The sequence below is a fragment of the Stegodyphus dumicola genome, chromosome 6 (genome assembly GCF_044657685.1).
Source record: "Stegodyphus dumicola isolate Sdum_Otavi_A_Nest chromosome 6, ASM4465768v1".
NCBI classification, from domain to species: domain Eukaryota; kingdom Metazoa; phylum Arthropoda; class Arachnida; order Araneae; family Eresidae; genus Stegodyphus; species Stegodyphus dumicola.
This window is the reverse complement of record NC_140773.1, coordinates 176,900,954-176,925,142: the sequence shown is the minus strand read 5'-3', so window position 1 is coordinate 176,925,142 and position 24,189 is coordinate 176,900,954. Positions and strand designations below refer to the sequence as shown.

The following is a 24,189-nucleotide window of genomic DNA, read 5'->3' as shown; positions in this document are numbered from 1 at the left end:
AAAGTGACAGTAAAGATCTAAAATATAAAATAATTGGTTAATTAACATAAAGGAATCATCTTTCCCCTCCAGAATTTAAATAATCACAATGAATGAATCGATCTTAACAACCTTGTTAATATCTTAAATTTTAAACAAAACAAGAGCCTGCTTTTCACAAGCTACTACTTTAACAATCTAAGCTTAAAACTATTTACATTGCAGATGCGTCTCCACAATTCTTCATAATACATTTTAATTTTTATCAGCATCTGCTCCCTCCCGGTCATCTGGAAGAAAATATACATTAGCAAAACATCACATTTTACACAATTTTCTTTTTCAATTCAACTTTATCAGAATTTTTCATAAGCTTTTCAGTTATTCTGCATTTAATTCCCCCTCTGCTCTGTTCTCCAGCAAAATGCACTACATGGAAGAACATATGTTATTGTACAAGTGTTTCAACATTAGCATCTGACTGAAATCCTACATATTAATAACTCAGACACACTAGACTTCAAGATCAATGTAAATTCAAAACTATACCTAATGTTCTAAGCAAAATAGTTCATTAAACTGAAGTGTTGTATGGAGAACCTAACTTTTAATTACTTGCATACTACTAGCTTTTATTTTAACTTGTTTTATTTTGCTAGCTTGCACTTAAACATTTCATTCACATATCAAGAATTCAACTTTTACAAGTATTTAATTTTTCATTAACAGATATTTTAATAGAAATTTTTATATTTATTAAGCTAATCTATCAAACATACTTCATGAATCATTTACAATTCATTTTCATTGCAAAAAAATCTATTCCATTTACATCGCATATACAGAAGTTGCTTAAAGTTATTCTACAAATATATCAAAATTCCTCTATTCTCAGAATTCCTGCTCTTAGACTAAACTTAAAATCATTGTGATAAATGTATAATTCAATTAAAAACTTTTTGCTACATAACAGAACTGAAATGACCTAGCTGCATAGCACTTGTTGCACTTTTAGACATAAACCAAAATCTGAATACGTGAAGAAATTTAATGTCACTTATCATTTGCTTCACTTGTAGTCACTCATCCATTTGGCGAGAAAATCATTCCACATTGGATAAGGAGTAGCTTGGTGTATCAGTAATCTCCAATGAAACCTTTGTTCACTTTCCCTGTGGTCTGAAAATAAATAGTTTTTAATTAATAACCTAAATAGCTTTTAATTTTCTATTAATTTATGATGTGTTATTTGGGCCATCTTATTTTTTCAGAAAAATGACACTAATGATGGTGTTTATACTGTGTTCACTGGTGAAAATGGGCTTGATAAACTGAATGTAATAAATATGTGGAATGGAAAAGAGTAAGTAGTCACCTATATTATTTGTATATCTCATTGATACATATATTTCCTTTAAATGCAACATTGTTATTTTTATATATTTCTCTTATAGTGAAATCATTTAATATTAGGTGTATGGTATATTTAACATTAAAAAATCATCCTTTTATTATAAATTTATGTCTTTAAATTTATATCTTTTTATTATAAATTTATATCTTTAAAAACAAGCTACAAACCTTCAAGTTAATATTGCAATGACACTAATAAAGTTATTCTTCAAGAAACAAAGAAGAGACCTCAAGAAGCAAGATAACTCAAATGGAATAAATTATGTAGAAGTTCTCTCTCTCTTTCTGACTAAATTATTTTTCCTTCTTATTCTTCACAGACTGAAAGTTTTTTTTTTTTTTTTTTTTTTTTTTTTTCTGAAATTTTGCAATTACAAAATTTCTAACTGGGCACAGTAATTTCAGTTCATATCAGAAGAAATTTGGGCTACCTCAAACGGGCTTGTGTTCCTCTAACATTGGAGGGACTGTCAAATATTAATATTTGTTATTCTACTGTTCAAAGTATACGCTGAGAAAGAAAAATCTAATTTTAGTTAAAGTCTCTAAATGTTAAGTTTATTTCCCCTGTGCATGTGTCTTTTTCAAGACAAAATAGCATTCATTTTTCCTTCTCTATATATTTATTTTGTATGTTTCATCTATGAATTTATAAATTTTATTTTGTTTTGGATTGCTTGTGTGTGTATGTTTTCTTTCCCCCCTTTAAGTCTGTGGTGTACTGCACAGTGCACAATTCTTTAATTTTTTTTTTAAAGTATACATCATCATATTGCATTATATTTATCTAATTGCAATGTATTAATAATATGTAAAAAAATTTTTGTAGTACGTATGTATTCCTATCAACCATGAAATTTGGCAGATATTCTGCCAAAAGTGCTGCAATGATTTTTGTGAAATTTTAAGTCGCATTTTTATCTGCAACTCTTACAATTAAATATTTATCAATTTCTTTTCGCAATCCGCGTAACAGCTATTGCTGCAGAAATATTTGGTTCTCTTGGTTTTTGTGCTCTTAAAAGGGATTTTGTTAATTTCTACTATTGTGTTAGCCTTTTGATTTTACTGAAAGTTCTATTCAACTCTTCTCAGGTAATTGTTCTAATCTGTTACTGTTTTGTCAACCGTATCCAAGTGTTGCTTTTAACATTCAACAGATGAGAGCTGTAAGTGAATGGTTGCAGTTACAAATGATATTCCACAGCCCTCGACCAACATTTCTTTTCAAATCGATATTTTCTTGATGCAGTTTTTCATGTAACATTGCCATTGTTTATCCATGGTATAACCTAACCAAAATGCAAACATTATGGGTGTGCTGTAACATCAATTTTATCCATAACTGGTGCTAAATTGCTCTGCTTGGCAACAGTTTCATGGTTGATGAGATAATACAGAAGTACCATTTTTGCGAATAGACAGTAGTATCATGTTTCTAATTGTAAAATATCATTATGCACTTGCTGATTGTATAAAGAATATTAGATGAGGTTTATAAAAGAGTATTATTTCAACTTCTTTTCTTATTTTGCAGTATATCCTCTTATAGGTTTAACTTTATACCTTTTATAAAGAGATCATGACTTAATATTTCTGGATAAAGCATTTTAAATAAATGTTTCCTGTAAATTTCTTTACTAAGGCTACATAATACAAAATTAATATTTAGTAAAAGTTCATTAGTACTCATTTTAGAATCTCTGTAGCCACGGAGAATAAAATAACTTCAAGTTCTGTATACAGAAGCCCATAAAAAGTCATGTGTTTATCATTGTTAATAAAAATCCTCTTTGTATTTGAAACTTCAGATGAGAACTTTTATGAAATTTGTGAAATGTGTGTTTAAATGTCCTGTAATTACAATTTTGTTTTTAAAATATACCTTTTTAATTTTAAAGTAATACGAGTGTCTCATTATTGTTTTTTTAAATTTGCAGTTCCTTAAATTTTTGGAAAGGAAAATCATGCAACATGTTTAATGGATCTAGTAAGTAAATATTAGTCAGATCTGAATAATGGAATATTGAACATTTCTGTGCTTTGAATGTATTTTTTTATTTAAAATCTTAAGAAATAATGCAAAAGAAGCTTTTGTATACAAGGGAGCAGAGTGTTTATTGTGTCATACCCATTTAGTTATTATGGTATTATGTTCATTCTCTTCAAATATATATTATTGTTATGGTATATTGTTTATAAAACCAGTATTAACTGTTTTCTAGCTACGTCTTGTATCGTTTTTCTTGTGCTCCTTCATTTTACTGTGCTTATTAATTTAGACCTTCATTAGACTCGATAAACATTTTCTTAAAGATTACGTTAATAATTTCTTAAATTTCCTTTTTCTTTTTTAAAGTAATTTTGGCTGATTCTCGCATGAAAGCGGGGGGAGAAAAAGTTATGATTTCTGTGCTTAATTTAACTTCAATGTTGTAATTTATCTAAACTTTTCTGCTTTGTTATGAAGTCATCCTGAAGTCTCTTACATATCATTTCTGTATGAAGTTTCACAAATAATTTTTAAATTATGTAAATTCAATTTGTTAAAAATTTGAAATAATTAAAAGAAAAATATTGAGGGAGAATGAAAATATTTTGTATTATGTACAAAGATAAATTTTAAAAAATTCCTGCATTACTCAAGTTATGTCTTAATTTTTTTTTTATTCAGATGCAGAGATAGGACCTCCTATAGCTCCATATCAAAACAAATATACTTTTTTCCAATCCGTTTTCTGCAGGTATGTTGCTTTAGAATATAGTTATTTTTTTAATTGCAATTATCCAACTCTAAAAATTATTTGTATGTGAAGTACATTGAAATTAAATTATCTGTATAAAAGCAAAATCAAAGATAACATTCTGGGACAAACATTAACTACCAGTACAGTTAACCTACAGTTATTCCAGTGAGAACAGGTGGAAATGTCCTCAGTGATATTTCTGTTGAACTTGTTTTACAGTTACATTTTTAAATTGTAATGCATTACATTTATCAGCAGTATCTCATGCTTGAGTATTATAGATTCTTTAATACAGAAACCATGCATAAAATTTCAAATTTTAAGATAGTTAAATATAAATCTATTAAGTTGTAGTCAAGAATCTGAAATTATCTTTGATTTTTACATCATTATTGTGAAAGAATTAAGAATTCTGTGTATAATAGCTGCTTGGTAGCAGTTTCAATATACTGAATAGGTACTAGGTAGCAATTTTAAATAGACTGTATTTTCATCATTTGGTATATATCAGGGGTTCTCAATCAGTGGTACGTTTACTGCTGGTAGTACAGAAGAGAAAAATAGGTGGTACGCAAAGAAGTAAAGTATTTTTAACTATTAAATTCAAAAATTAAAACCCCAACATCCTGATTGAGGTTTTTCTCCAACACTCGTAAATTCTGCGATCTAAGCTTTATTTAAGGTCAATACCTGCTTATAGACTTTAGCAAGAGGCAAACGATCTGTCTGCATGGTAGTTGTCATGGTCCTTCCATATTGTACATTTTACAAATATTCTTTTAACAATAGACATGACAAAATTTGCCATAAATGATGTTTCTAAAAGGCGTGATAGAAATGGATGCTGTATGTAATAGGAAATAAAAATAAGTTCCTATAAAAAAGATAATTGTATTTCATTAATTCTTTTAGAGTTCATTGTTTTATTAGCATGTCAGCATTTTTATATGTCACCATTTCTGGGCTCATATTGCTCCATTTTCAATGTGAATTATTTTTTACGCCGGTTTGCTGTCTTTAACAGTAAGTATTTTGTCTTCTTGTTGCTTTGTATTTCTTACTTTTCTATGCGATTTGAGAATATCGTTGTCTGTTTTTGAAGAACTTTTAATATATTGTGCATTTAAATATTTGTGAAAAATAATAACACAAACCTAGATTTTCAAAATGGAAAAATGGCTAGGATTGACTAAGCGGGAAAAGTGACGATTCCCAGGTGATGTATTCAGGATAATCTAGTAGCACTGAGAATATTAAAAAGAAAAGAAAAATGTTTCTAGAAAATATAATGAAAGTTATTTATCATTTGGATTTACTTGAAATGGAGGTGAAATGGACCCTCAACCTCAATGTGTTTGTGTTGAATTATTATCCAATCAAATATGAAAGCATTGTCTCTTGAAAGATATCTTGAATCTAAGCATACCAATTTAAAGGGTAAATCTGACGACTATAAAAAAATAAAATCTGAAAGGTTTCAGATTTTAAATTATGCCTAAAGGGATACTTTTTTAACCTTTTGTCTGTTACCTTTGTTTATTAAATATCATGTTCTTTGCACTTAAACCATAAAATTTAATTCAACAGCAATATCACAGAATAATTTTAAAATGAGCATATCTTTAGAATTTCCGATACACAGTCTCACGCACTGGAGGTAAAAACCTTGTTTTTTTCTGTACAGTTTTGCCATTGCTCGCTTTGAAATCGTTGAGGTTGTTAATCAAAAAATTGTTGTAAATTTAGTTTCAGGCGTGATTTGATTTGAGAAATCTCTTCAGAATGTTTTCCTGTTAAAGCCCGAGCTCCGTCGCTGCATATGGCAATGTACTTATTCCAAGGGCATCCTCAGACATAAAATTGTCGATTACTTTAAAAATTTCACTTGCAGTTGCTCTATCATGAAGAGATTCACAAAATAAATACACTTCAGCAATTCGTATAGCTTCTTCAATACGTATGTAAACTAATAATTGAACAAAGTTCATTATAACAGTACTTTCATCCATTTGGAATGCAAAATGCTCACAGTGTTTTATTTTTTGAATAAGGGTCTCTTTTATGGAATTTGTCATTTCATGAATTTGTCGACTTACTGTATCATTTGATAATGGAATATTATTAAGTTCATTAGCCTCTTTTTAATTGAATAATGTTAAAGCAATATCTAGTTGCAAGAAATTATCGGAGTTCAAAAATACTAGACAAGTAATGAAAGGTTTTGTTACTTCAAGTGAAAAAAGCTTTGGAAGCTGGTTACCTGGTAAGTCTAAGAATTGCTAAGACTGGACAGGCTCACACTATTGGAGAAAACCTTATATTACCAGCAGCTAAAGATATCATTTTAACATTATTCAATGAAAAAGAGGCTACAACTTATTAATATTCTGTTATCAAATCATACAGTAAGTCAACGAATTCATGAAATGACAAATTCCATAAAAGAGGCACTTATTCAAAAAATAAAAACTGTGAGCATTTTGCATTCCATTTGGATGAAAGTACTTATATAACGAACTTTGTTCGATTAATGGTTTACATATGTTTCGAAGAAGCTATACGAATTGTTGAAGAGTATTTATTTTGTGAATCTTCATGATAGAGCAACTGCAAGTGAAATTTTTAAAGTAATTGACAATTTTATGCCCTTGGAATAAGTGCATTGCCGTATGCAGTGAAGGAGCTCGGGCTTTAACAGGAAAACATGCTAGAGAGATTTCTGAAATAAAATTGCACCTAAACTAAATTTACAACAAATTTTTGTTTAACAACCTCAACGATTTCATAGCGAGCAATAGCAAAACTGTACAGAAAAAAAACAATGATTTTTATCTCCAGCATGCGAGACTATGTATCAGAAATTCTAAAGATATGCTAATTTTAAAATTATTTTTTGCGATATTGCTGTTGAATTTAATTATATGATTTCAGTGCGAAGAACATGATATTTAATAAACAAAGGTAACACACAAAAGGTTAAAAAAGCATCCCTTTGAGTGTAATTTAAAATCTGAAAGCTTTCAGATTTCATTTTTTCCCCTTTCTTCTGAGGCTCACAAACATGCCTTTTTGAACCTCGAAATGCTTGAAATCACTGGAATTGTACATCAGCCAAAGCAGAAAGCTTATTTTTCTCTCTACTTTTTGCTATGGGGTCTGAATTTCTGTCTTGAAAGCAATCATAAAGTTTTCTTTCTGTCCAGTTCTTGCTAAGCTTTCAAGTTTTATTATTATTATTGTTTTTTAATATTTCTATTGAGAAATTGAAAAATAATCATTGTAAAATGTAGGGGTGGTACTACAGGTTTTCAATTTTTGTTTAGATGGTATGCGTTAGTGAAAAGGTTGAGAACCGCTGGTATAGATTAATATCTTGTATATTCTTAATGAGGCTACCATCAGTACAACCCATCGTGTAGTCAAAACTTGTACTTGATGTAAGAATGTGATGTTATCATTTTAGGTTGGTTGTATAATTTTTTTTTAATTATTTCTTTTTTGGGTGTTGTATGTGTTAAAAGTTATTTAAATTAAACATATTCCGGGTCAGTTGAATTATCAGAAATTATTCTGGGTCAGAAATTAGAGTGTAGAAAAAATTTTGAATAACCAAAAATTCAAATTTGTAAAACTGTTGCATATTATATAAAATATGTATACGATACAAAGTCCATAATCTGGACGTTCATTATCCGGAATGATCTATAATCCGGACCTCAAAGCCACAAACTTTTTTTCCTTTGTATGCTTTACACATGCGCGTTTAATGTATGACGGATGGTATAAGCTGGGCTAAAATTATCTTTAATGATTCTAAGGCATTTCAGTTAATGTTGCAGATTGCACTGTTCCTTAATCTTCTAATTGGATCCGGCTTATTATTTTTTGCAGACTGTTGGAGCAATTTTATAAAAATTAAGCTTGAACTTTCGATTATGTCAAAAAGAGTTTCCAATTTGGGAGCTGCCAGAGGATCTACAAAGCGAAAGCATGTTTCGACAAAAGGTGGAATCAAACAAAAGGTGGAATTGCTGCAAAAAAATGGATAAAGGCATATCCGTCTCAAAATTATGCGAAGAGTATGACATTGGAAAGTCAACTGTATTAGACATAAGCAAAAAGAAAAAGGAACTTTTTGAATTTTTTGTGGATTCTGACATCCCACTTGCAATGAATAACAGAAAAAGGGTTTGTGAAATGATGATTGAATGGGTCAGACAGCATCGCAGCGAGGGCGTGCCATTGGCGTGTCCAATACTAATGGCTCAAACCAAAATATTTCATGAAGAAATGAACTTAAACACTGAGTGCACATATTCGACAGGTTGGTTAACCAAATTTAAAAATTGCCATGGTATAAGACAATTAAAAATTTCAGGTGAAAAAGCTTCAGCTGATACTGAAGCTGCTGAACAATTTGCAGATGAATTCATTGAACTCATTATTAGTGAACAAATGTCTCCTGAACAAGTTTACAATGCTGATGAAACTGGTCTTTTCTGGCAATATGTACTGTGAAATACTTTGGCAACCTCTACAGAAAAAGGCTCCAACTGGTATTAGAGATTCCAAAACGATACTAACAATTTTAGCATGCACAAATGCTGCAGGAACGCACAAGTGCTGCAGGAACGCACAAGTGCAAACTTTTTGTAATCCAAAAACATGCGCAACCTCGAGCATTTAAAGGAGTAACGATTTTCCCCGTTATATATCGTGCAAATAAAAGAGCATGGATGACGCAAGCATTGATGAATGATTTTTTTAAATCATTTTATACCCGAGGCTCGGCGACATTTGAATTCGGTTGGTTTACCTGATGACTCAAAAATAGTCCTGATTGTTGACAACTGTTCGGCGCATACTTCACTTAAAGTTTTAGTGAAATATAATGTATCCATATTATTCTTCTCTCCAAATTGTACATCTATCATTCAGCCTATGGATATGGGAATAATGCACGCGCTGAAATGCAAATATAAAGTAGTATTTTTAAAATCTATGTTAAATTTCTTACACAATAGAAAGACTATTCAAAACTTTTTGAAATTTTTTAGATATAAAATCTGCTGTGTGCAGCATCACAAGATCGTGGGAGAATGTGTCTCTAGATACGTTAAAAGTGCTTGGCATAATTTATGGCCAGCTACCATATTTCATCGTGAGGACAGTTAAGATGTTAGCCGTGTTTTTGAAGGTTTTCAGACATTGCAAACTAAAGGTGAAATTTTCAAGTTATTGGATTTTATAAAGAAATGTGGAGAAGCGGTAATAAATGAAGATGATATAACAGAAGTTTTTCATTGCGACAACAATGCTTCAATCATCAATCAATTAACGGACGGTAAAATCTGTAGTATGGTTCTAGATACAGAAACTACTGCTTCCGATAGTGAAGAAAGTGACAGAGGTTATTGAAAAGAAAAAAGTTTTGATTGATAAGTTAGTCGGTATTCTCAACACAGCAATTACAGCACTTGAACAGTGGAACTTTGTAACTCAACAAGAAATTATGACTGTTTATAGAATTAAAGAGAAAGTATTAGCACAAAATACGAAGCAACTTAAACAACTTGCATTGAAAGAAATGTTTAACAAAGTAAACAAATAAATATTAGCTTTTTTTGTAAAGTTTGATACCCTTTAGATCATAATTATTCTTTATTTTATAAATTACAGTTTAATATTTTTAATTGTATAATTTCTGCATGCCATCTTACCAGATTTAAATTGATGATCTATAATCCAGAAAAACCCCTAATCCGGAATCGCCGAAGTCCCGACGAGTCTATATTACGGACTTTGTACTGTATATATATATATATATATATATATATATATATATGCGCAATTTAATATATATGTATATATAAATTTAGATATGCATATAAATGTTTTAACAAAGCAAGATAAATACCATTGTGTGTACCAGTGATAAAAATTATTTTGATGTAAAAGAAATTTTAGAACATAAAAAATTGTTACTTTTTTAATTATTTGCTGGAGAAATGCTGTGGCATAAATCTTGTGAGAATTAGATGACATACATTCACCTAAAAGTATTAATGGAATTTTTTTTTTTCCCCTTTTTCACTACCAAAAATTTTATATGAGGGCATTAATGTAAAGATACTTTACAAAAATATTTTTAAAATATCATTTAATTGGTTAAAAAATAAATTAGAATTTTAGTTTTCAAGTACAGTTGCTTATAAGGGTTACTAAATGACCCAGGAAATCATTGGAATAATAAAACTGCTCTGCATACAAAGATTCTGCATAGGAAGCACAAGACTTTATTTCTGTGGTGTGGTAGATCTGATTTCAACTATTTAAGAAAGAACAAAATAATTTCTGTATAATTTGGGAAGTTTTAGTTGTAAAATATTTTACATTAAAAGAATTTCATTATATCAAGAAAAGTTACTGTACTAATCATTTAGAGAAGGATAAGAACTATAACAGCAATTTAATTGCTCTGAAAGTTTATATTCTTGATGCAGGCCAGTTAACATGTTGAGCCCGGTGATGAATTTGCTGTCCTTTCTGTTCAGCCGTTTGGCATCGGACACGGAAATTCCAGTGCCGGCCTCCAGGGACCCATGCCGGCCAAACGAAAACTCCAGTGCCGGCCACACAGAAAGTTCAGGGACTCGCGCCGGGTTCAACATGTTAACTGATATTGACTGCACATATTTACATATAACTGTAGAGATTTTAATTCTGAAATGATCAACTTTAAATTGTGGTAAAAAATTGAGACCAAGGTATAACTTGATGGATCTTGGTGAATTTTTTCTCTCAAAGTAGTAGCATTTAAAGTGGCCGGAAAATGCTAAATTTTTAGAAGTTCCTGAAAAACACATTTATGAAGTTCTAAAAATAATTTTTGATGAAGCTTCCAGAAGGCTGGAAAGTTTAATAGCTATGTTAAAGTCAAGAGTCAGTTACTGCAAAATTCTACGTTTATTTAGTTATTAGGCTTTGTATTAGAGTTACTTTGTGAATAATATCAGGGATCTGTGATATTCTTCATATTTTTAGAAGAATTTGAGTGATCTCTGCTGTTATCATCCCATTTTTTTTTGTTTATCTATCAGAGTTATTACCGAAATCTCCGTGGCAATGCCAATGGCTGAGGGGTTAAAGACTGCTGAATGTTAAGAGTTAGTCATGAATTGAATGTGCTGGCTGCATGGCTGGTTTTTGTGAGGTTCCCCCATGTATAACTTGAATATTAATCAGTTTCTCTAATAAAATCCCCCACAAAAATATCTTTCCCTGTATACAGATGGCCCTCATTTGCTTTGCCATATTCAAATAACCAGCTAAAAAGATATCCATGAACTTTTAGTTAGTGACAATATGGAAAAGGTGTTTTAAGCTGTTAAAAATATGATAATGATAATATTTTTAAGTAACTGTAAATGTGTAGGGTTTCTTGTTTGGGTAGGTGGTAGGTTTGACATTGGTTTATGATAATTCACTTTAATACTTTTGAAGGAAAATCCAAATGTGATATGCTACGATCCATTAACCAACTAATCTTATTCTTGAGTATGTTATTATATCTTGTTATTGAAGAGCATTTAATTAAAAGTATGTAACCAATGATCTAAATGGAAAATTCATTGTAATTATTTTATCCATAGTATTTTGAAGTAGTATTATGAATATATCACCAACTACCGTATTTTCTAGGTCCATCACTTTAGATTATATGTGGGATGTTGAACATTTAGGAGTTATTTCAAGAAGGTTCATGACTACAAATATGACATTTGCAAATGGAACACAAAACCCTGCTAATGCTTGCTTTGGTACTGAAATGAAACTTGCATCTGGTGCTCAAGATATTAGCAGTTGTCAGTATGGTAAGTATTTTATCTAAATTAAATAATAAAAAAAAACTTGCTTGTATTTTCTGATTGTACATGAAACTTTAAAATATTATCTATATAAATTAATACATGTTAATTTTTGTGCATACATGTGTTAACAGTTCATTCATTTCACTCTCTGTTACTTGGGTTAAAATTTTGTACTGGTTTTCTCAGTTTGAAGTCAGAAAAAAATGATAACCAAAAAGACACACTGGAATTTCATAAAACAAATTACTGTAAGTTTTAATGGCAATAAGAAATATTTTATACTAGAAACTTCTTTCATTTCAAAGTTAATATGTAGAGAGATCTAACTGTAAATGAGATATCAGAATATTATGGAAGAGATTGCTTTAATATTGAGTGAAATCGGCCCAGTATTGATAATGGAATACTGATAATTGTAGAAGACACTTACTAAATTTTGATTTGTTATGAATATATTCTCACTTATTAATGTAAAGTGTGTGCTTCAGTTTGTCAGCATGTGATCCTATGGCAAGATATACACAAATCATTTCAAAGGTTTACCAATTTATTTAAATTTCATCATATTTAATACAGTTGATACATGTATGTAGAAAATGGAAGCAAAATTTTAAAATGCATTTAAATTTGAAATTTGGATTATATACTTGTATGTCTTAGTACTCCTTGTGATGCTTTTCCAATGCTCATAGGAAAGCATTCTGTTAGACCATCTCATACCTAAAACTGTTATTTCCATTAGCCAATATCAGTATTTTGAATTTTGTCACAGGAAATAACTAAAGCTGTAAATAAGTGGTAATTTGCATTAGGTTCTATTCTTGATGGTTTTATGGATTGGCCATATGTGTTTTTCCTTGTATTGGTCATATGTGGTTCTATGGATTTTCCATATGTGGTTGTGTGTAATGTTAATACAAGCATAGTTTGCTTGGAATGTCCTTCATAAAGGCATCCTACTCCAGAGGCAAATAATTTTAGTGTGTTTTGCCACAGTCATTAAAAGCATATTTATTTGAATCAATGGAATGGATCCATTTCAGTTAACACTTCTTTTCCCATTGTCAGGCTCACTTTCATAAAAATAGAAATATGACATGTTTGTCTGCATTTTTAACAATAGAGTTAATTTTAAGTAGATATAAATAAAAAAAAAAAAACTTTAACATCTTTGTTTAAAATTTTTTTACCAACTATAATCTTTTAAGTTGTAAATTTTCCAATGACCAATTTACTATGTATACATATTCAATGATGTTTTTTAATGCCATTAAGTAAAGTAATTAAGTAATACTTTAGAAAGAAAAGATCCTGAGTACCGAAGGCATTTTAAAATTATAATTTAATTGAGAATTTTGAAGTTTTTGAGCCAAGCCCTTGTCTATTTCTATGGTTAAACCGTTGTCTAATATATGCAGTTGAGAGGATATGTAACAAAAAGTAACAGTTTTGTAATTTAAATGTGAGAGTATTTGCAAAAAAAGTGTATTTCATAAAACCAGGATAAAAAATAATATCCTAAAAATAATATGTTTTGAGTTTTAGCAGTCTTTTCAAATACAGTTGACATCAGTATTAGTCTGCTGATGCATTTCATCATAAAATTGAAAAAATTCGGTAGAAATTACTACTGGAGCTTTTTAAATCCATTGATGTAAAAAAATGCTAAAAAAGCATCTTCTAGACATAGTTTACATTCCATCTTTGCATGCAATATATTGTGATTATTTATATTGTCAAATATATGCATAACCTAAGGAAAAAGCTATTTAGAATGTCTTCCCCAAAGGCATCCCTCCTCTTTGGCAGATAGCCCTTGTGTTGTTTGCCATAATCAAATAAATCAAACCAAACTATTTCAAATACATGCAAAATCTTTGTCAGAAGATCTTTTGGTAGTTATCAGATTGGTAGTTTGGTTAATAATGATTAATTTTTTGCTTCAGACACTACTATGAACTGTTTAGCAAGCAATATTGTAAGACCTCTATGATAATGTCTAGACCTTCATTTTTTTAGTCTTTTTAATGTGTTTACATATTCAATCTATCTGTTCACTTGTGTGACATAAGTGAGAAATATACAAATTATTAGCCATCTAATACACAGATTTATTTAATCTTTCCTCCAAGAGAAAATGTTAATAAATTTGGATTACTATATGTTTGTGCAATAATTGTGAATCTGAACCTTTAGAATATGGAATCTGAGCTTTAAATACATTCCATAGGGACGCAGCATTAATTATCTTCTTCTATTTGATTACCTGTGGGCTTTCTTGCTGTAGCTATTAAACAATGGTGTAGCTAGAATATTTGGGCCATTAGGCAAAACGTAAAATAAGTATATATATGTGTATATATAATTACAATGATATTAGCTTACTAGATAGATAGCAATACTAGCACAGATAATTCAAAGTTGAAAATCTGTTTGAGTCAAATAACTGAGCTTTATTTAATGATTTTAAGCAATTCAAGATTATTTTAATAATAAACAAAATTTATAAACAGAAAATCACACAGAAACAGAGGTAACTGGCCTTTAAAAAAATGAATACTAATCAAGTTATATTCGCAATAATAAATGGATTTATGAAAGACAATATTAGAGCAGCCCTTTGCTTGCATTTATTCAGGCAGCACTGGAATTGACAACAAACAAGATAAGCTGCTGTAGCATTCAGTTTTATTTCTAATTTTTATATTATTTGAATAAAACTCTTTTTATAATTTATAACATAATTTATTCACAAAATTTAAAATTAAATCTCTACACATAAAATATCAAAGATAGATTCGGCAATAAAGTTATAAATTTATTATTACTTTCTGAATATTCAAAACTCAAAAAGTAATGAGTCCTTAGGGATTGCCTGATCTTCCATATCGATAACTACACTACTGTTATATCTCCATTGCCATTCATTTAGCACATAATGTTTCAAAGTCATTCTTAGAAAATTTTTATATCTAATATAAATTTTATGCAATCTGGACTAATTTTTGTTCTGCCTTAGCTTTCTGATTACATGACATACTTAATCAGAAAAATTATTTTTTGTGAAATAATAATAGTATAAATCATAAGCCTGCTTAAAAAAATATATATTGTGTAATAAAATTAGTTTTAGTTCAGCACAAAAGAGTCCTGTAATATATTTTTTCCTCTGGTGTAATGAATTTAAGACTGTTTGAAGAATTGAAGTTATAAAATTTCATAATGTTAACTTTTTGTAAACATGTATTGAAATGTTCCTGCTATGTAATTTTTATAGATAAACCTTTTTTTATTTAGGAGCTCCTGTAGTTCTTTCCTTTCCTCATTTTTATTTCGCTGATCCTTCATATTTAAAAGGTGTTGATGGACTTCGTCCTAATTCTTCCTTGCATAGTTTCCATATTGATGTTGAACCAGTAAGTTAAAAAAATAGTCATTTATTGTTTTCTAAAAATTATACTTTTTGTTAGAGGCCCTAAAAAGTAATTTTCAAAATAAACCAACTCTTCTGATTTTAGTGAAGACAACCGAATTTTGACTGCATTTCTGCCAACTTGATTTACATTTTTTTTTCATATTCTTATAATTTCATACAATTTTATGTAGCTTCATATATTATTTTATTATTTGTACCCAAAACCTTAATTTTTGGTGCCTAGACTTGTTTGATTTTCCTGTAGATAAAAGTAAAACCATTTCCTCAGTGAGATATTACAGTACAAAGTCCGTAATCCGGACATCCATTATCCGGAATGATCTATAATCCAGACCTTAAGGCCACAAACTTTTTTTTTTTTTTTTTGTATTCTTTATGCATGTGCATAATGTGCTTACGCATGTGCATTAATGTGTTTGCGCATGTGCGTTAATGCGCATTGGGAGGATGTGTCTCCAGATACGTGATGAAGACGATAGTCACGAATTTGAAGTTTTCAGACATCGCAAACTAAAGGTGAAATTTTGCAGTTATTGGATTTTGTAAAGAAATGTGGAAAAGCGGTAATAAATGAAGATGATATAACAGATGTTTTTCATTGTTATGACAATGCCCCAATCATCAATCAATTAACTGATGGCGAAATCTGTAGTATGGTTCTAGATCCAGAAAATAGTGCTTCTCATAGTGAAGAAAGTGACAGAGAGGTTATTATTGAAATGAAAAAATTTTGATTGACAAGTTAGTCGGTATTCTCGACACAGCAATTACAGGACTGAGTGGAACTTTGTAACTGAACAAGAAATTATGTCTGTTTATAGAATTAAAGAGAAAGTATTTGCGCAAAAAACAAAGCAACTTAAACGACTTACAGTGAAAGAAATGTTTAATAAAGTAAACAAATAAATATTAAACTTTTTTTTTTTTTTTTTTTTTTTGTTTTGTTTTTGTGAATTTTGATACCCTTTTTAGATCATAACTGCTCTTTATTTCATAAATTACGGTTTCATATTTTTGACTGTATAATTTCTGCGTGCCATCTTATCAGATTTAAATTGATGATCTATAATCCGGAATCGCCGAAGTCCCGACGAGTCCGGATTACGGACTTTGTACTGTATGAGTGTGCAACTCCCATGCATGTGAAAGCAGATATGTTTGAAAGGTTACATTCTAGTTTTCTAGTGAGCACTAGGTGACATTGCTGGTCATTTCATACATGTTAATTAACATGAAATAAATGAAACTGTTCTTTGCATTTTCTTTCCTAACTGGCATGCTTTTCACGAGTTTTGAGAAATAATTAGGCATTTTCCTCCTTTGTCTTAGTTATATCTGAAAGAAATAAAATTCGTGTGTACGTTTCCAAAAGCTTCGTAAGATATTCCATGTACTATTCCACCTAGAAATTGCACAGCAAATTTGCTATGTGCATCATTTATAATTGAGAGTCTAATAGCACAGTGGAAAGGCTGATATTTAGAAATGTATAATATGTATTTGCCTATGAACACTTGAACACGTATGTAACGTTTTGGGCCTATTTAGTAATTGATATGAAAAACATTACCATGCTTGCTTTTTTTAAACAAAGCAAATGTGTCATTTTTGTTAGCAGTTATAGAAAAACTGATTGTTTTTCTATTAAAAAGTAAAAGTAATAAAACATTTTTATATATAATTTTGTATTTTTTGTGTTTAAGATGTAGTGACTGTATTTTCAGGCATTTAAAACATTACATTTCTCTCTGTATATTTTTACCATTTAAAATTATTATTTTGTTAAAAAAAATTCTCTTGATATCTTTAAAAAAATCACCTGATTTTTGGATTTAGAAGGTTCTCTCCTCTAAATATGAATTTTGATCTAGTAGCACATTTATGTGCTGAAAATAGGCCGGAAAACTTTTAATTTCACTGATTAAATTAATTCTGCCTTAAGAGGTGTATTCCAGTAAATGTCTTAAGTTGGATTAGTAACTTGGAACCCTGTTTAACAGTACATATATAGTGATCATATAATAAATAATGATGACAGCAGTAATAACAAAGAAGGAAAGGTTCCGTAGACGCAGTGTAAACCAGTTTGCTATTATGCTGCTGGAAAGAGGAGGAAAAATTCGCCAAGGAATTTGATGACAGAACCTGGTGGCGAGAATTTTCCCTTTCGCGATGTGTACAAGAAATTGAAAAGCACATGTTAAGAAGAAACATTCTTTGACCTTTCACAATAATTTAAACTCAAATTTTCCTATCTTTTTTTTTTTACTCAAAATAACTATTCATTAATTAATTTACTTGTGCGAAAAATATTTTCTTTTCCTTTACGGTTTAAAGAAATTTAAATCTATATTCATTTTATGAACTCTTGATAAACATGGCCTTCAAACTTTGACGGCGGCTTTGAGCTTTGGTGACAGATATTTCGCGCATGCACAGCTGTTTCCCTCTAGGTTGGGATGGAGCCACTCCTGTTGCAGAGAAGTTTTCGTTCTTAACATGGTAATAATACAATGGTGGCTCATTTATTACAGTAATATTGCACAGAAATAATTCTACCTCTATACTATAAAAAGTTAGAGAAATATTGTGTTATTTCTTATAATTGAAATAAAGAGAACATAAAAATAAATTTATACAAAATGTTTAGAAAGATTTTAGAAGAAATAATATTGAGAAATATTGGATTAATTCTAATCAATTGTATCAATGGCTTATTTTCTGGAAGGGGTATTTTTGTGGTAAAAGCTAGACTAATGTTATTTGGAAGATCATACTAGAGATGATTTTTTAGAATGAGGATTTAATTCTATTATAGAAGAAGGACTTTGGGTTCATCGTTGTGATAGATTTAAAGTTTGATTCTTTTGCTTACCTCATGTGAAAGAGATTATTTTCTATAATATAATTCTAGAATTATAAATTATTCTTACAAAGAATCATGAGAACTTATTTATAAAGTACTGAATGGTGTAATTGGAATTGTCTCTAACCTAGGCACAGTGTGGGTTGTATGAATTAATATTTTCTTTAAAGAATTGTGCAGCAGTAAATTTAATATTATTTTGATTGTTTGTTTTGGTAAGGATGATTGAATTCTAATAAATTTCTGATAGTTTCCGGTTTGATAGTTTAGTAAAAAATGGCAAGTAACTGTCGTTCTTCAATTTGAAAATAGAATGTAAAAAATATTAATTAAATTATTTATTTTATTTTTAAATTATTTAAATTGAAATTAAATTATTTATTTTATTTTTGTGCAAGAAAAAAAATCTGTATAATGTAAAGTTAGAAGTCTGGAATATAATTGGATATGTTTCTGGTATTTACCATTAATTGCATAATTGTTTGACATTTACTATATGGAATACTTGCCTATATTGAGCATCTCCATATGGCTACATATCATATTTACTCAAAAGTAAAACTTTTTTTCCCCTGTATTTCTGCTCTGAAATTTGGTAGGATTATAAAATTGGGTATTTTAATGAATGAAAATGCAGATGGAGAATTAGTTTAATTAACATACTAGACAGAATAATAACACTGTTTAAACTCTAAAAAAATTGCACAGGTAATTAGTGTTTATGTAAACTGCATAGTTACTACTGACTGTAATTGTCACATCTAGTTGAGCAGTTTCAATTAAGCCTGCATTCACTATAATGATATGCCAGAGAATAAATAAGTAATGGTGTATCATTAATTTTTCCTTCCTGTACCATAATTAAATATTGTATTTAATTAGGTAGATTGCCATTCATTCAAAGAAGAATCATTTTTTCATCAAATATTCACCTACCTTTTTATTTCTTCAAATTTATACTTATAATGTGTCTTATTTTCAAGTAAATGCAGTTTTCACAATGTGATAAAAAAATTGCATAAATGATATATTAATTCTAAAAATGTAGTTTTAGTGTGTATCTTAATTTTTAATCTGTTTTTTCATTCTTTTTAAAGAACACTGGCTTTAGTATTGATGCTGCAGTTAGATTTCAAGTCAATTTAAATGTTCAAAGGATATCTGGAATATCGTAAGTTGTTTACTTTAAAAATTTTATATAACTGCCAGAATTGTTTATGTATCTTAAATTCCTCTATAATGGTTCCTCTATAATGGTTACTTAATAGGTTAAATGAAAAATATTGATACTTTCATTTGTTATTACTATAACATGTGATGTATTTTGCCTGTTTTTTTATTTAATTATAATATATTATATATCACTATTATGCATACTGTATATCACTTTATTACTATATATAATATATCAGAGCTTAAATATGAATGTAAAAGTAATGCATTATATCGAGGAGTTAGAATTTTGCACTGTTTTTAAACTTTGATAAATAGCATCTCCCTATTTTGTATAAATTTTGCTTTTAAAGAAGAAAAAAATTTGCTTGCAATATTAGTGTTAGTTATTTGCTCTAGTATTGGTACATGGGTAATAAATAGCAGTCTGTTGCTAATATAAGAAAATTAATGCGGTTATTGCTGTTGAAATGCATGTACTTCTAACAATAAATTTGTTACAGTTTTTCAAAAATTATTTCATGGACTCTGAAGTATTTCAGTTATTAAGAAATTTTATATATAAGATGATAAATGAATTTAAGAGTTAAGGTAAAACATTGAAACAGAAATAATCTAGCAAAAAATTTGTATTTTTAGCTTTTTCATTTAATTTACAAGCATTAAAAAGTAATTACAAAGCCAAATAACATGGAACTGACAAAAACTGATTATTCACTGTAAACTTTGAATACAGTGCATCCTCAGTTCATGGACAGGCTGCTAACCGATCGAGATGTTCATAAACCAAAACAATTGCCCTCTAGAAATTAATGTAAAATGGAGTAATTTGTTCCTGGACCACAGATGATTTCTTCCTTAAATTTTACAACAGTACTATGTGCATAAATTAATAACCCAATACTGACAGAAATTATCAAATATTTTGTTTTAATACAAGGTAAAACATAATATTAAACAGCTAACAGCTACAATAGATGAAAATTTAATTTTGTTGTACTTGTACAAAAAAGACAGCGTACATAGCATATGATGAGAAAGATTGCGTTTGGATGTGAAAATTTCATTCCATAAAATATCAAGTAACTGTGTTTTAATGCGCATCTTTTGTCTTTTCTAGAAGTGTTATTCAACTCTGTATGAGACTCACTGGGCCTTGGTTATACTCAAAATTTGTCTGATGTGATTTCTTGCTGCCTACATTTTAAAAAGTTTTTAAAGTAGATGTGACATTGTTATATAAAAAGCTTATGCTGTAGTTTACTACTCTTTTATTCAGGATGCTATCTTTATGTGAAGACTTTGCATCTTACACCATTTTGCACAAATTTTGTGGATTAGAGAAAAAGGATTATTTTTCTTCCTTTTTCTTTTTCTGAAGGCATTTCTTCCAAAATCGCCTTCCATTGCTGCTTCTAAAGTTGCTGTTGTTTTATGGTTCTCTAGTAACTTTACCGTGTCTTCATTATTAACCTCTTAGCCCATGGTTTTGCCTACAGACTCAGTATCCTAGATAGCAAAACTGTTCTACATGTCAAAATCTTCAGATAGTGCCTGCAACTCAGTCCAAATAAAATTTCCTTCAAGATGAAGTCCTGGTCTTGTAAGTTGGTCTCAAACTCGTAGACCACATGCGGCCCTTGAAGCAGTTTTATGCAATTATGAATTTATGGCAGATACAGTGTTTAAAGTTTTAGAGACATAAAGATTGGACTGAGCTTATATGTGCTACTGCTATTGAAAGAAATAAGGTTGAATGAATGGCTTGGAAACTTCACTGATTACTTGTGTGCTAGGCCACGTGACTAAGGTACAGTGAAAGAATTTTTCATGTTGGTACAGTGAATAAATTTAGTTGCTAGCCAACAGCTGGTAGTGCTTCAATATTCAGAAAGTTCTGGTTTTCCAATTAATTGTATTTAAGGTTTAAGTTATTTAGTGGTTAATTCAATAAATTGGAACCTGAGTCTAAAATTTAATATTTAGCTCTTAGTATGTAATTAGCACATGTGTAGAAATTTCTTGCCTTTAGACTTTCAGATAAAAAATAAATATAAATGTGGATTTTTCCTTTTGTGTTGTTGTTATTGTAGTTTATGCATGTTTTGATAAATACTTAGGAAGTGAAGTTTAGGGTTTAGTGTGCATTTTTTTTTTTTTTTTTTTTTTTTTTTTTTTTAAATTGTTTTTGAATTTTGGTTAAAAAATATTTTAGCACACAAGCTTTTAGCTTGTGCATTTGTCTCACAAGTAGTTTGAGTCACTTGCTTCCTTAATGAGAGTTAAGCAGTTGAAAATATTAAAATGTTGTTTCCAAAAGGCTCTGATTATTAAATATGTGGCATAGGTTCTCTCAAATCGCCTTTGAAAATCATATGTTGCCAATTTGTGTGTTTACGACTCAAAACACCATTTGTCATCCAAACTGTTTTTTGTTCAGATAATTTGTTTGTGATCCAAGCTTCCACTGTAATTGTTCTAAAGCTTCAAAGGCCTAGGTTCTTTAGTATTAATTTTCTTTGAAATTAAGTTATTGATATGTAAAACTAAAGGTTAGAAATAAATGATGGCATTTTTGCTTCAGTCCAATTCCTGTTTTGAATCAATCTTATATTTTAGAACATGCATATTATTTAAAATTTTAAACTTTGCTTTTGTATAGGTAATTTTTTTAAAGCAGTGAGCTATGCATTACATTATTTCAATGTTTCTGCAATTACAATTTAATTGAGTGCTTATGATTAAATTTCTAATTATGCATCTTCAGTGTATATTTTTATTTTGCAGTCAACTCTCAAATGTTCGACAAGTTATGTTTCCTGTATTTTGGGCTGAAATTGTAAGTGCTAACATTTTACTAATATTTTTAGCTATTCTTAGTTTTTTTTATACATGCATGTTTTCTTTGTGAGAAGGTTTAAATTTTTGTGTTGGAATTTAAGTAAAAGGTTGTATTTTAAAAATATATAGCTGTATTTTGTTTCAGTGTAATTATAGTCATTATGCTTATGTACAAAAATCCTCATGTATTTAGTAGTCTACATCAAAGTGATTATTTTCTGACTGCAGAAAATATTGCATATTTATGTTCAGGTTTGGGGACCTTTATATACATAGCTAGAGATTTGATTAATTTTGATCTAACTATTGTTGAGGAAATCTGTTTCCTCAACAAATTTCTTGTTTTGTTTAAATATGAGTATGAAATTTGGATGTTTATTTCAATGGCTTTATTCGCTGGTGTCAAAATGGCACTGGTAGTGATATTTCAAGTAAAGGAGGAAAGGCTGCTTTACTGTTAAAAATGGCAGATTGGAAAAAAAATGGAATTGCTGTGTTTTAATTGTTACTTGTTGACTATTAAGCCAATGGCTATTTAAAGATTTTTCACATTTGATACCAGAAATAAAGATTTTATAAAATGAATCAATTCTTTAATTACCACATCTTTGAATATGTGGAATTAATTACATGAGAGACAGTATTTTAAGCATTTCGGACTGTACAAAAGATCGAAATGAAGAGTAGTAGCATATTCACTTGAGAAGCACAGAACAGAGTGCCCAGATAGAATAATGATCCAGTATAATTTCTTTTTTAATCCCAAAATTTTTCTTTCTTTATTTAAAGTAAAAACCCAAATTTACATAGGGAGATTTCACTGTGAGTAATGAAAGTACAAACATTATGAACTTTTGATTTTTTTTATAATTATCATTAATTATATGAAAATTGGAAGTTTTAATTTCAAAGGAATAATATGATAGGGGATAAATAAATGAATTTGTTTAAATGTCTCAGCAGGCACTATTTTCACATATCATTATTTTTTCCACAGGCATTTACTTTGACTGATGATTTAGCCCATGTATTTAAATCCAAAGTGAATCAACCAAAAGTTATTGCCTTCTCGTTTATTTTTGGATTGATAGCTTTGGGGTCCTTCATATGGATTTGTGCCATGCTATTTATTTGCTGCATGAAAAGACAGGGGAAAAAAGTAAGTTTAATCATGATGTTTCAAGTGTGAGAAAGGGTAATGCTTGTGCATTTTATGCTATGTATAATTTTGGCATTGTATGGCTTTTTTTAATTAGTTTAATAGGTGCTAAAGTAAGGGGACTTTAATATATTCTTAATTTAGTATCTAGAACAAATATTGTCATTTTCTTCAGATATCTACTGTTCCTGTCAGGGTAGCAAGGTAGTTTGTGATCGGAAATGGACTGTGGGAGGAATGGACTGATATGGTATGTTATTAGAATGGATAAATTGAATCAACTCAAAAGATGAACTTACTGGTATTTCCTGGTTTTTGTTCACTGGGCACCAACTTGATCTTTTTCATAACTTGCACATATTAATATAATGAAGCTTGTCATGCATTGTAAATTTTGGCTGAACACTCTATAAGCTTGCTGCTTTATTTCCTGTTATCTTTCCTTATATTTAGATTGTACACTCTTTGAATTGGTATCAGGTTGTTAATCAGGAAATATTTGACCAGTATTTTGAAATTTGTGTTAATTTGTATTAATTATTTTGTATTTTTACTCTTTAATATATACATAAATGGAATCGCTTATAAAACGATACTTATTTATTAATTGCATAAAGTCTTTACTCTAAACTGTTTGTTAAATAGAAACATTACTCTTAGGTAATGTTTCTATTTAACAAATATCATTTCCACTTGTCCGTTTT

General features: G+C 29.4%; 1 protein-coding gene across 3 annotated transcripts in view; it reads left to right on the top strand.

Annotated features, from left to right (window-relative positions):
• Positions 1 to 24,189, top strand: part of LOC118191790 (scavenger receptor class B member 1-like) — a 63,648-nt gene that overhangs the window by 36,707 nt on the left and 2,752 nt on the right. For 2 of the 3 annotated variants that reach the window (XM_085819196.1, XM_035362633.2), the window contains exons 7-14: positions 1,251 to 1,342; positions 3,333 to 3,382; positions 4,067 to 4,136; positions 11,841 to 12,013; positions 15,308 to 15,426; positions 19,410 to 19,483; positions 22,273 to 22,324; positions 23,324 to 23,485. In XM_085819196.1, the coding sequence (XP_085675322.1) occupies positions 1,251 to 1,342; positions 3,333 to 3,382; positions 4,067 to 4,136; positions 11,841 to 12,013; positions 15,308 to 15,426; positions 19,410 to 19,483; positions 22,273 to 22,324; positions 23,324 to 23,485 (792 nt within the window). Of the gene's footprint in view, positions 1 to 1,250; positions 1,343 to 3,332; positions 3,383 to 4,066; positions 4,137 to 11,840; positions 12,014 to 15,307; positions 15,427 to 19,409; positions 19,484 to 22,272; positions 22,325 to 23,323; positions 23,486 to 23,660; positions 23,736 to 24,189 lie in introns of all 3 variants that reach the window. The other variant, XM_035362634.2, reaches the window with a different exon arrangement.